Raw genomic sequence first — 12,946 nt, forward strand, 5'->3', positions numbered from 1 at the left:
TGGTCTATGTGCCAGCACCATTCCTTCTGTATTCCTATTTCATGATTTTAACTCCCTCAATAGCCACTGACGCTTGCCCCCACAAAGGATACATGCACACAAAAAAATCTTGGCTATTTATTAGTATACTATCATTAAGTATGTTCAAAAATCATCCACTTAAGTGAACTAGTATTCAGAACTAGTATGTAACTTCTGAGTCCAGAAGTTACATAGTTAAAGAAGTTCCTCTCAGGGAAATAGAATTAAAACCCAGAATTTGGAATTCAGGAGCCAACCAGTTTTCAAAGACTCCATGCAAATACTTGAACTAGACAGCAACACTCAGTATGTTGTTTTTCAAAAGGCTGAATAGTGAGAAAAACATTTCTCCCCACTTCAATTACATGGGCTGAGTCTAAGAAAGGACCACTTAGACCCGAAGGGCAATGCTTGGGGACTTACATAAAGAGGTACTTCGCTGCAGCTCAACTCCATGGCTTCCGCATCTGCAACGAAAATAAAAAATGAGAGCAATTATTGCAGGAGACCCCATGTAAGCAGCCAGCAGAGCTACACCCTGCCCTTCACTATGCATATCATCTAGGGAGGAGTCTGCTCTTTAAGTAAGAAAACGACAAAAAAAATTATAAAGACATGAGATGTTCTGTGTATAAAACATCCTCCCCTTTCTTCTTTCATATTAATTCCCACATGTGAGAAAAACCTGTCACACAGACACTGACTACTGCCTTGGTTGGTTATTCATCACAGACCACTCTGAGGTCAGAATCTACTTTGGGCCAGAAGAGGCAGGATTTGACAGAGGCAAGAGTGTTTTACTGCCTTCAAACAGATGGTCACAGGTTTCAGGGCCAGGAATGGAGCTTGCCATTGGTATCCTGCTAACCCTCCTCTCCACCAGTGGCAGGCATCCTATTCGCCTCTGTATGTGTCTGTCCCCTTAAAAGCTGAACTGAGCAACCAGCTTCTACTTAGAAAAAAAGGAGCCTTGGGCCTCCTTGGTGGCCCAAGTGGTTGGGACACAACCTATGGAGCTCTCAGCAGCCAATGCAGCATGAGTTCAATCCCCGGCCAGGGAGCTACCCACTTGGCGCAGCAGACCTCTCCTGTCTCGCCCGCTGCTCCTCTCAGCAGTGTATTTCAATCTGCCTGTTCTGTTCCCTACTCTGTCTCTGGTGAATACTCTCACCCCCCACACCTCTGGCCTGTACCCCAGTTTTTGTATGCATAAATAAATAAATCTTTAAAAAAAAAAAAAGGAGCCAGCATCATTCAAAAAGGTTCTTTGACTGAACACATTACAGAGAGGTGAGCAGAAAATGACTTGGCTCTTGGGGAGCGCACAATTGAGCAATCTTTAGGGATTAGGAGAAAGTGAAGAATGAGTTGCAGAATTCTGAATAGGGTGGACAGGGAGGCTCTCTGCATGTCCCCTGCCCCCTGCTCGTGGGAGGACAACGCCAGGGCTCTGCTGCCCAGACAACACTCCAGCCACACACAGCACTTGGGGACTTCCCTCCAGGCGACCATATCACAACCTCAGTTCATATCCCAAAGGATAGACTTGGCAGAGAAGAAAATATTAAAAATTCTCCTTTTAAATTAAGTTTTTCAACACCTCACACATATGCCTGCACTGGCCCCCTACTCATAGTTACATTTCACTGGGTCCTTCTAGGCAGAAGGGGACATTTTCAACACTCTGTGCCCTGTGAAAGTTCCTGCGGACCCTGTATCCTGTAGATATGGATTGCAATCAATTTTTAATGAAATGATCTGAAATTGAAAGAATGGTATAAGGCGTTCAGGAAAGAAATTTCAAATTAAATACTAATAACAAGAATATGGCAAAACTGAGATTTTCATTCTTAATATGAATTGTTCACCAACCACACCATGAAATAATAATAATCCCAGAAAACATGGACAAATAGATCCCTCAAAATTCAAAATTATCAAGAAGGTATTTAAAACACAAATGTGTACCTGTGAGCACATACCATGACCTTCACTATAAATACAGGCTGTGCCTCAAGAGACTAGTAATATTCTCACCTCTGCTGCCAGCCACACCATGCACAATCTCAATCACTTATAAAATTTCATTAACTTGGTGACAGAATTGGAAGATCCTTTGAAGATTTCTTAATAGCAAAAGAAATATATTCTGTAGTATATGCAGATAGAGTGGTTTCTAAAAGCTAAAATAACACACAGAATAGGAAACAAACTGAATTATAATACTCTAACAGCCTTCCAAATTTAAATATATTAGAACAAGTTTAGTTGTGTAGAAGGTTTGCCATATACTTATATGAAAGTACAGATGTTTTCCATGACACCTTGGGGTATGTTACATTTTGTCTGATAATACATCAAAAAGAAGCCACTTTGGTGAGAATATGGAGATGTACTCTGAAGAGTGAATTACTTAAAAAATAATGTCCTATAGGAAAACTCTGCAGGTACAACCACTGATAAGGCAACTTCTCAGATAAGAAGTTTAAGACATACCATACGTGAAATTCAGACATTCTGTCCTCATGGCGAGATAGTGCAATTAAGAGCTTGAGCCAAAAGCACAGAGTTCCCTGGGACATCAGTCTTTGTGGTTACTTTTAGAAATAAAACCCTCAAATATGCTCAAATTCTTACAAATTCAGTGACAGGAAAAGACCATAAAAATCTTGACCACTATGAGATGTAATATACTGAAGCAAAGTACTTTAAAAACTTATCAAGCATAATATATCATTTTGTCTTACAAAAATTTAAGAGTTCCAAACTTGCTGGGTTTCCTGACATGAAAAGTAGTTACTTATAGCAAGTGTCTTTTAAAGTAATTTTTTCCAAATAAACATTCTATCCCTTCAAGAAATGGGTGATATTTTAATAAGTGAAAAAGGGCATTTGTACATTACCATTATTTTATTACAAAAATCATGTTAAGTTTGCCACCTACAAAAGTCCTTATATTTACATGGTTTAAATTTTAGATAAAAGAGCTTCTTAGTCTATTTTTTAAGCCTTTCGTAGTGAAAGTTTCATGGGCTTCAAAGAAAAAAATACAACTTACTTGCAGGAGAACTAACATCAAGGGAGATGGGAATTTACTGGTCACATTTCAACAAGAAACTTTACAGCATCATTCCCCTCATATATAAGTGCAACCTGTACTGTACCACTTCTCTGAGAATCCATCCTGAGGTATCTTTTTCCACTATGACACAATATAAACTATTACTTTGAACCAGAAATTCAAGCTGAAATCTCACAAAGTATGAAAATGATTAGACCAAGGTTTTCAAAATAAATACACACATTGGTCACATTACTTAAAAGAGGATTATTAACAAGCTTCACTATACTGTTTACTCTTTATAGCTCTTTAAATTAGGGGATAGGTCTTAGAATATACACTATCAGAATATACAGTGTTAGCATATACACTATGTTGTAGAATACACACTGCATGGTTTATAAATACATAAGGATACATACCACCACATTTTACTTAGCACAGGTGCATGACACTTTGAAGATATGTTCCTGTGAAGTAGAGCTACTCCCCCCAGTCTTTGTCTGAGTACTTTTCCTGATGCTTTTCCCACAGGTTTAGTAGATGAAGGCAGGCGCTGTCGGGTGTGGCAGGCTCCGGAACCCAGGAGTTCCATCTTTGTGCACAGAGAAGGCACTGTAGCTGGACTAAGGAACCCAATACCTCAGCTTTACAAAGGATCCTGTTTCTCCACTTTTCAGTCAGCACAAAGCCAACATCAAATATCACCTCAAATTTGGATTATAATACAATCTCAGCCAAAAGGTAAAACATCAAGGGCTAGACAACCTGTTATTTACATTTCACCTTAAACTAAATAACCATATTACTCCTTCTTACTCTACATTTTCCTGTTTTTTAGCATAGAAGTTTAAACACCATTTTGAGCAACAATTACTTTGTTTTTCAGAGAAACTACTTTTCACTCCCTGAAAAAATAAACTAAAAATTGAAGTCCCCACAGTTCTGAGATTCAGTACCAATCTTTCCAAAACTATCAGAATTTCCTAGTTAAGTTATAGAGGAAACGAGTTTTGGGGCAAATAACTGATAAAATAATCAAACTTCAAACTGAAAGACTATAGAAAATTATATTCTCATTTAGATTGTCCCAAAATTAATTCCACTTTCATACTAAAGAACAATAGGTTCTGTGCTGACTTGCAAAGCTGCTAGGCTAAACCATGCTATACCTCATTTTATATCAACTCTAATAATAAAACAAGTCTGTATTTGCTAGGTAAGTTACAGCTTCCTAATCCTTCACAGACTAACTTTTCACTATATGAATGCCATGTTCTATATACTTAATTGTATTTCCCAATACTTGAGTTCTCCATCTGTAATTCCAGAATTTTTCAGAACCAGGTACATTTTTTCAAATCATACTGCATTTGCAGAAAATGCTTCTTGGAAAGACGAAAGTCAAAACATTCTAGTATTGCTAGTATACACCAGGGAGTGATTTCACACAGTCAGAATTTTTAAGTTGGCTCCCAAAGGCAGGGATGTGGTACAAGATGATAAATCTTATGAAAAGAACCAGATAAAAAAGATACAATGACTTAGACTATAATACATGCAATACCATTGATTGCTAGTTAACTCAGAAGAAAATATTAGATGATTTCAACAGGCAAAAGGGATATTTTAAGTTAAAGAGAAAAAAGTAATATTCAACTTAAACAGGGAAAAAAATTGTTCTTTATAAAATTCTGGGTTTTTCATTTTTTGCATGTAAATGAAATACTCCAAGACTAATTCAATATAAAATCATAACTTTAATTTTGTGTTTGACATGCTGATCATTTACTTGCATGCCTTTTTTTTTCAAAGATCTATTTTATTTATTTATTCGTACAAGAGCTGGGGTGTAGGCCAGAAGTGCGGTGGGGGGAGGAGGTGAGAGGATTCACCAGAGATGGAGTGGGGAGCAGAACGGGCAGATCCACTGAAACATACTGCTGAGAAGAGCAGCAGGTGACACAATCGAGGTCTGCTGCGCCATATGGGTTGGTTCCCTGGCCAGGGATTGAACTTGTGCTACAGTGGCTGCTGAGAGCTACATAGTGCTGAGACTTAACCCCTTGTGCCACCAGAGAAGCTCCCTTTTATTTTTTTACTTATGTTACTTTTTACAAAAACTATTAACTGGTCATACTTAAAGAATATTTATTGATACTATTTGTAACTGCATTTGAAGGTTAATGATGCATCAGGCAGAGTGTTAAGTATTTGACAAACTCCATCTCAGATAAGCATCACAGAAACATTGGAGGAGAGTGTAGAGAGACCTTGTTACTTGAATCTCCTTTTACAAGTCTCTGCAGTTACAAGGTCACACTCAGAAACAAAAGTTAATTAAATAAACTTATAAAATTACAACTCCTTCCCCCACTGATTCTCCACCACCTTCTCCTCCTGTCTATTCTCTAGTCATCCATTTTGTACAGCAACAAATTTTTCTTCTTTTTTTTTTTTAAATATTTATTTATTTATACAAGCACCAGGTACAGTCAGTAGCACGGGAGGGTGAGAGAATTCACCAGAGCCAGAGCAGGGAGCAGAACAGGCAGAAGGACTGAAGTACACTACTGAGGGGAGCAGCGGGCGCGGCAGGAGAGGTCTATCGCACCATGTGGGACCCTTGCCCAGCGGCTGGGGATGGAACCAGTGTTACAGAGGCTGCAGGCAGCTTCACAGCTGAACACTCAACCGCTGCGCCACCGGGGAGGCCCCAAATTTTCCTTCTTTTTGTTGTTTTGGTCTTGGTGTGGTTACCACATGAAATAAAATACAAGCCCATTAAAATTGAAAATGTCCTTTGTAGCCTGAAATACAACTAAATAAAACTGAGATAAGTGTTTTTTGAAGTACTGGTGAGTGGCTCAAATCATATATGAAATTCCTGATCAATGAGATTTTTAACAGGTAACTATTACGAAGTAAAACAGAAAATCATAGGGCCGCCATGGTGGCGTAGCAGGTTGAGCACAGCGCTGTGAAGCTGTCTGAAGCCTCTGCAGTGTGGGTTCAATCCCGGCTGGTGGTGGAGATACCCACATGGCACAGCAGACCTCTCCTGTCTCGCCCGCTACTCCCCTCAGCAGTGTATTTCAGTCAGTCTGCCCGTTCTGTTCCCTGCTCTGAATCCTCTCACCCTCCTGCATATCTGGCCTTTACCCCAGTTCTTGTATGCATAAATAAAAAAAATCTTTAAAAAGAAAGAAAATCACAATGAGATAAAGGCTGAAATCTAACTTCAATATTAAAATAAAAGAACTTTCTCTTCCCTATCTTATGAGAGAATGGAGAGGTTCTAAAAAATGCTACTTTGGAAATCAAATGTGATAGTGAGATTATCTTGCTCAATTAACTTTGTCAGGAAAAAAGTCACAACCCCCTGACGATTTACTTTTCTCTAGCAGAGCTGAAAATTAAACTTGCATTAGGTCACAGAGAACAGGGCAGAACTGGTATTCAAGCAGTTGCTCCAGGGCTCTGCTGCCTTTAGCTAAGGAAATAAGATACACATTTATAAAATTTTACAAAAATTTTTATTTTCATTTAAAAAAAATACAGAGAATCCCAGGCAAATCTTTTCTCTACCACTGTTTCCTATGAAATCTTGTTTCCCAATTTTTTTTTAATATTTATTTATTTATTTATACAAGCACTGGGTACAGTCAGAAGCGCAGGAGGGTGAGAGAATTCACCAGAGCCAGAGCGGAGAGCAGAACAGGCAGACTGATGAAATACACTGCTGAGGGGAGCAGAGGACGGCAGGAGAGTTCTGCGTGCCATGTGGAACCCTCGCCCAGGGGCCGGGGATCGAACCGGCACTGCAGAGGCTGCGGGCAGTTTCACAACCCAGCACTCAACCACTGAACCACCGGGGAGGCCCTTGTTTCCCATTTTAAGGAGATTCACTTTAGGGAGCTTTCCTTGATAGCTGCTTGCTCCCAGCAAGAGGACCTCAGCACCCTACTTCATCTATGAGGAAGAAAAGCTCAAGTTGTACCACATAACTAAAATCAAGCAGGTGGAAGAGGTCAAGCTAGTATGAATTCAGCCTGTCTGACCCCAGAGTCCATGCTCTTCTTAGACTTGACACAAAATCTCTGTGTAACAAAAAATTAGGTCTGAAAGACAGGGATTTGCTTGGCTAAAAGGTAGCAAAACCCCAAAGTTAGAAGTGCGGGCTTGGGAACAGTCTGTGTTTGAACGCCGACTCTGCCAAGTTCTAACTATAAGACTCTGATTATTTCACTTCATCTCCCTGGGCCTGTTTCTCATCTGTCAGGTAGAACTTGTAGCATCTACCCTCATACTATTGTTATAAAGATTAAGAAAATTGAAGGGTAAAAAAGAAAATACTTACAACCTAACATAATCACTCAACAAATGCTAGCTACCAATTATTATCGCACATTAAGTATATATAAAGTGTGTTTTCTTTTAAAGCATTTGAATCTTGATTCAAATGAAATAACTCAGAACCTCTAAATATTTATTAGACTGATGAAAATGATTCAGCAATAACTGGGATCAGGAGGATCAAAATGGGACTACCCAGCTCAGCCTCACCCTTGTAACCCAGAGAACTCTGCAGGCATCAGGAATTCTGAGGACCACTGTACCAGATAATTACTGTAAAGCTCCACAGAATTTGATTTGACTTTGTAGTTGAATGTTTCTCCTACAGTTTGAAAATTCAAAGGGCAGAGCAATTACTATCTGGGCAATTCTATTGTCACCTCGGTTTGAAACCTTCTGTACTTAGAGGGAATGTTGAATCACATACATACCTAGGAGTGTAGAATTAAAATTGTATTTCACAACTTTTATACTCACTGGAGGAGAAGGAATAAACAGTTAAACAACTGGGAAGGAAGACCAGGTCTAAGGAAAAAACCTTCAGTTAGAGCACATTGGAAATGTATAAGGAGAGCGTATTTCAGAAATAAGCCTGCTGTTGAATACACAGCACTTCTACAGACCTGCTTCAGCCTCCAGTTAGTTACCTGAGTTATGCAGGTCAAAGCAGTTTCAAATGAAAGACTTGAATTATTTGGTGAACTCAGTGTGGTGAGATGTCTGAAGATTAGAAAGGAAGCAACACAGTCAGTATTCAATAGGATCTCATTAATTCAAACTAATGGAGAAGATGAGGAGGAAGAAGTGAAGCCAGTCAGTCTGAATAGTGCAGCTTAAATTAGAGAATGTTTATAAAGTACAAAGAGGAGCATGAGTTAGCTGCTAATAAAATGTTCAGCCAAACCTGTCACACTCATTTGAATTTCACAGGATATATTTGCACACAAAGTGATTAAGCCCTTAAAAAGCTTTTTATAAATTGATTGAATATCCCCTTAACAGTCCTGCTTATGCTAATAATCCATTCAGCGTATCCTTCTTGGTTAATGTAAATTTTCTACCTTGTGCAAGATACAACCTATCAAGGCATCAATTTCCTTACTCAAAATAGGCCTCTAAAGTCCCTCTATCTATTCAAAAGTCAATTCACTGTCTCTTCCTGAGTCCACGGCACCATGCAGGCTCCATCACTAATGATCTCACAGTTTGGTTGGGCAAGATCTACATCCATATAAAGTTTAAAGTTTTAAGGAGCGTTCTGCCACTGACCTAGTGGAATATGAGGGTGTAGATAGCATGAAGTGATAAATGAGTGGTAGAAATGAAGGTGGAGACTTCAGCATGAAGATAGGCATGGATGCATGCTATTTTTAGTAAGTGCTAAGGAGTGGGATAGGTTGAACTAACAGGTCTGGAAGCCAGAAGGAGTAAAGGTGAGCCTCCTACTTTTCATATAATTCATCTCTAAAATACACACCTTAGACCAGTGGCAAAGATGAACAACAGATGAGGTGGGAAGAGGGTCCTTCTCCAAAGATCTAACACTAACACTTGTAATTGCAGTCACTGTTTCGTCAGAGTTTAACATAATTTAATCCAGTTTTTCCTATAATATGCTATATTTTACCCACCTTATGATGGCAGAAAGCAAATTAAGTTCAATAAGAGTCCAACTGAGGGCCTCCCTGGTGGTGCAAGGGGTTTAGCGCCACACTGTGAAGTAATCCACAGCCTCTGCAGCACAAATTCGATCCCTGGCCGGCCAGGGAGAAACCCACATGGAGAGGCAGACCTCTCCTGTCTCGCCCGCTGCTCCCCTCGGCAGTGTATTTCAGTCAGACTGCCTGCCCTGTTCCCCACTCTGTCTCTGGTGGATCCTCTCACCCCCCACATCTCTGGCCTATACCCCAGCTCTTTTATGCATAATAAATAAATCTTTAAAAAAAAAATGAGTCCAACTGATACTGACAATTCCTTGGGCAGAAATAACGATCAAATCAAACGTATCAACCATCTGCTTCTTCAGCATCTTACTTCTACTTCTTTATTTTCCACTCATTTTTTTAAAGGAAATAGAGCAGGAAAAAGATTAAATCACAAAGACAAGGGAGTCATACTGTTAAAACTGACCTGGCAGGTTTGTAAGGCCCTAAGATGGTTCATGAGTTGATGCCTAAAAGTATGAATTCAATATAAGAAAGATTTTTTTGTGTGTGGTATAGCTTCTCAACCTATGACAGTTTAAACTGGCAGTCTGAAATGCCTGCAATGTCGCCCAATGTATTGCTGAGAAAGGTGTATTTGAGTTGGGTCTCAGTAAAGTCTAGCTTAGAGACCTACCCCTATTTTGTAAACTATAGGTTTCCCACATTTTACTCTGAGGGGGGAAGAACAACTCCCTTCTTATATGGGCTTGCTGTAAACTAATGCAACAGTAATTAAACCATGATTTGATAAAATATGGTTCATCAGTAGACTTTAGAGTTTATGAACTGCATTAGATTAGATGAAAAATTTGGCATGCACATGCATTTTTCTAACAAAATTTATAGCTTCTATCAGTGTCTCAAGGGGTCACTGATTATAAAAAAGGTCAAGAACTTGTTTTTTTTTTTTTATTCATGATCTGGGAAAGCCCACTTGAAAGGGAAGGAAAAGTCATGTTACAGACTGGCGGAAAATATCCAAAGGACTAATATCCAGAATATATAAAGAACTCAAAAACAATCCAGTTAGAAGATGGACAAAATATATAAACTTTCTGGGCACAAAATGGACAAAAGATATTCAGACATTCCATTACAATGGCAAATAAACACCTGGGAAAACATTCAACATCGTTAGCCATTGGGGAAATACAAATTAAAACCACAGTGGATGTAAACTAGATTTATTATGGTCATCATTTCATAATATGTTTGTATATCAAATCATTATGTTGTACACCTGACACTAATGTTATGTCCATTATGTCTCAAAAAAAAAAAAACTTAGTTCATCCATATATTGGAATGATATGTAACAGCTAAAGATAAGGTAGGAAAATGTATTTAATGACATGGAAAGATGTCCATCACATGTTAAATGAAAAATAAAGGTCTACTATATATGTATAAGCCCATTTTAAAATTCAATCCACATATATACAAGAGGTAAACAGAAGATACTACAACTCTGCAAAGCTGAAAAAAAAACCACAATGAGATACCAATACACACCATTCAGATAGCTAAAAACAAAAAAACAGCACATCGCCAAATGCTGCAGAGGATGAAGAGAATGTAGTTCTCTACAATCACTCATAAATTACTGTGGGGATGCAAAAGTATACAGCCACAAGAAAGTTTGGTAAAAAACTAAACACACAAGTGCTACCAATAATACCACTACTGGATGTTTTCCCCCTGGTGAAATAAAAATTTACATTTACATAAAATCTGTATGTGATTGTTTATAGTGGTTTTTTTTTTTCAGAGCAAAATACTAGAATCTGCCCAGTTGGCCTTCAGCAGGTGATGGGTAAACACTGGTATAAGCAGGCACAGGTGCGTGCACACCATAGCAATATACACTTGGTCGGCAGGAAAGTGGGGACAAAGTGGATTCAAATTAATAGTGGTAAAAGTCAATCCTGAAAGGTTTAAGACTACATAATTCCATTTATACATTTTTTAAATGAAAACGATCTGCGAAATGGAGGATGGATTAGTGGTTGCCAGGGATTAGAAACAGTATTGAGGGAGAAGGAGAGAAGATGGTTGTGATTATAAAAGGCAGCCTAAGAGGTCCTTGTGGTTTTGGAATAGTTCAGTATTTGGAACTATTCTTGGCTGAAGCTACACAAGATGACAAATAAGTATAGGAATTTAAAATCACACACAGTAATGAGCAAAAGGAAAACTGAGAAACCTGAACAAGGTGGGCATATTGTACTTAAGTTGACTGGATTATTGTACTATAGTTCTGTAAAATGTTAGCAATGGGCAAAACTGGGCATAAGAGAGAATACAAAGCATAACTGTATATTTTTCTTATAACTGAATGTGAATATACATTAGATCAAAAAATTGTCAATAAAGAAAGTTATGTTAAGAATTTATGGTAATCAATTCTCAGTTGTGGTGGCACCACAGCAGCTGTTTGTCCTCTCTCTCTCCTCCTGTCTGCATTTTCCAGGGATACTGTCATTGTTTAAGCTGTTGTTAGAATTTCTTTCCCAACTTGTGGCATGTTTTGGTTATTTTTGTATGGCAAAAAGGTCTTCTTCCTAAGAATGAATTTGAATTTTTTGAATAGCAAAAGATATACAGAATCACCCTAGGGAAGAAATGTGAGCCAACAAGGTAGAAAATACTCTATGAGCAAAACAAAGTAACTGCTAAATCATGAGACTGGTTTTATTTTATAGGGGTGTGGAGGGGGCTTCAGGGCTTTTGTGATTCAAGAGAAAAATCACATTCTTCTGGTTGAAAAATTCCGTCTACAGGCCGCTGAAAGACTTGAGGTGAGGCAATAGCTTTCCGAGGGCTGCCTTTTTATGAGACTGACCCAGAGATGACTGATGGGCTGGAGAAAGAAGCAGGTAGAGACAGAGTAGTTGGAGAACAAGTGCGTGGATATTTTCCTGAGACCTGGAAGTGCTTCTAGCCACAAAGGGAACTTGAAAGTCAACAATCTCTCCAGCAAAGGGAATAGCCACTACCTGGCCCCTGGCTTCATCTGTGAAGGCAGATAATTTCAGGCAATAATTTGTAGCTCTGTGTTCCCCCTTCCCCCGACTCCATCTCCAGCCAGGCTTCATAATCTCTGTAGAAGCAGAATTACTTTCATACCCCATAACAATGAAGATATTTTTAAGCTAGACTAGCTAGATTAATACACCAAATTCTAGACTATGAAACTAATGAACAAATATGTAAACTTGGAGGAATTCTAGAATGACACTTTAGTATTAGAAATATAACCTGAAAGCAAGGAATAAAAGAAAATAAAGCTCAGTCTTAGAAATATGACTAGCTTCGAAATATATAATTTAGATCAGCACTTTACAATATGCTTAGTATGGGTAAAAAAGAAAGTATATATGTCTCCCTTCAAGTACCTATCAATTTATTTGAAAAGGGTATACAAATGTAAAATAATCAATAAGCTAAATGAATAGACAACTCAATACTAAGGATAATAAAACTATTTGCTTATTTTAGAAATATCTACTGATGCCTTTTATATCATAGGTGCTAGGAACAAAAAGATAAATCTCATCCTACAGGAACTGCCAGTCCAGTGACAGAAAACAATGAAAACATAAAACACTTGTGAGGTTCTGTAAGTTCAGGGAGACAGAATACTCAAATCATCCAGCAGCTGAGGTATCAAGCAGGTAGAAGGAGATGTAGCTGGAGGAAAGGAGCATTTAGCAATAACCAGCTTGACATGTGATAACTAGTACCCTGAGCAGGTCAAAAAGTAAAGGTCTGGAGCTCAGAAAAAAGAGGTCTAGGCCAGAGG

At 38.5% G+C, this 12,946-nt stretch overlaps 1 protein-coding gene across 1 annotated transcript in view; it reads right to left on the minus strand.

Annotated features, from left to right (window-relative positions):
- LOC119260417 (rho guanine nucleotide exchange factor 28-like) overlaps nt 1-12,946 on the minus strand; it is a 200,889-nt gene that overhangs the window by 154,116 nt on the left and 33,827 nt on the right. The window contains exon 2 of the mRNA XM_037529350.2: nt 445-488. Within this exon, the coding sequence (XP_037385247.1) occupies nt 445-488 (44 nt within the window). The remainder of the gene's footprint in view (nt 1-444; nt 489-12,946) is intronic.

The sequence above is a fragment of the Talpa occidentalis genome, unplaced genomic scaffold (assembly GCF_014898055.3).
Source record: "Talpa occidentalis isolate TD23 unplaced genomic scaffold, MPIMG_talOcc4v2.1 talOcc4.6, whole genome shotgun sequence".
Classification (NCBI taxonomy): Eukaryota; Metazoa; Chordata; class Mammalia; order Eulipotyphla; family Talpidae; genus Talpa; species Talpa occidentalis.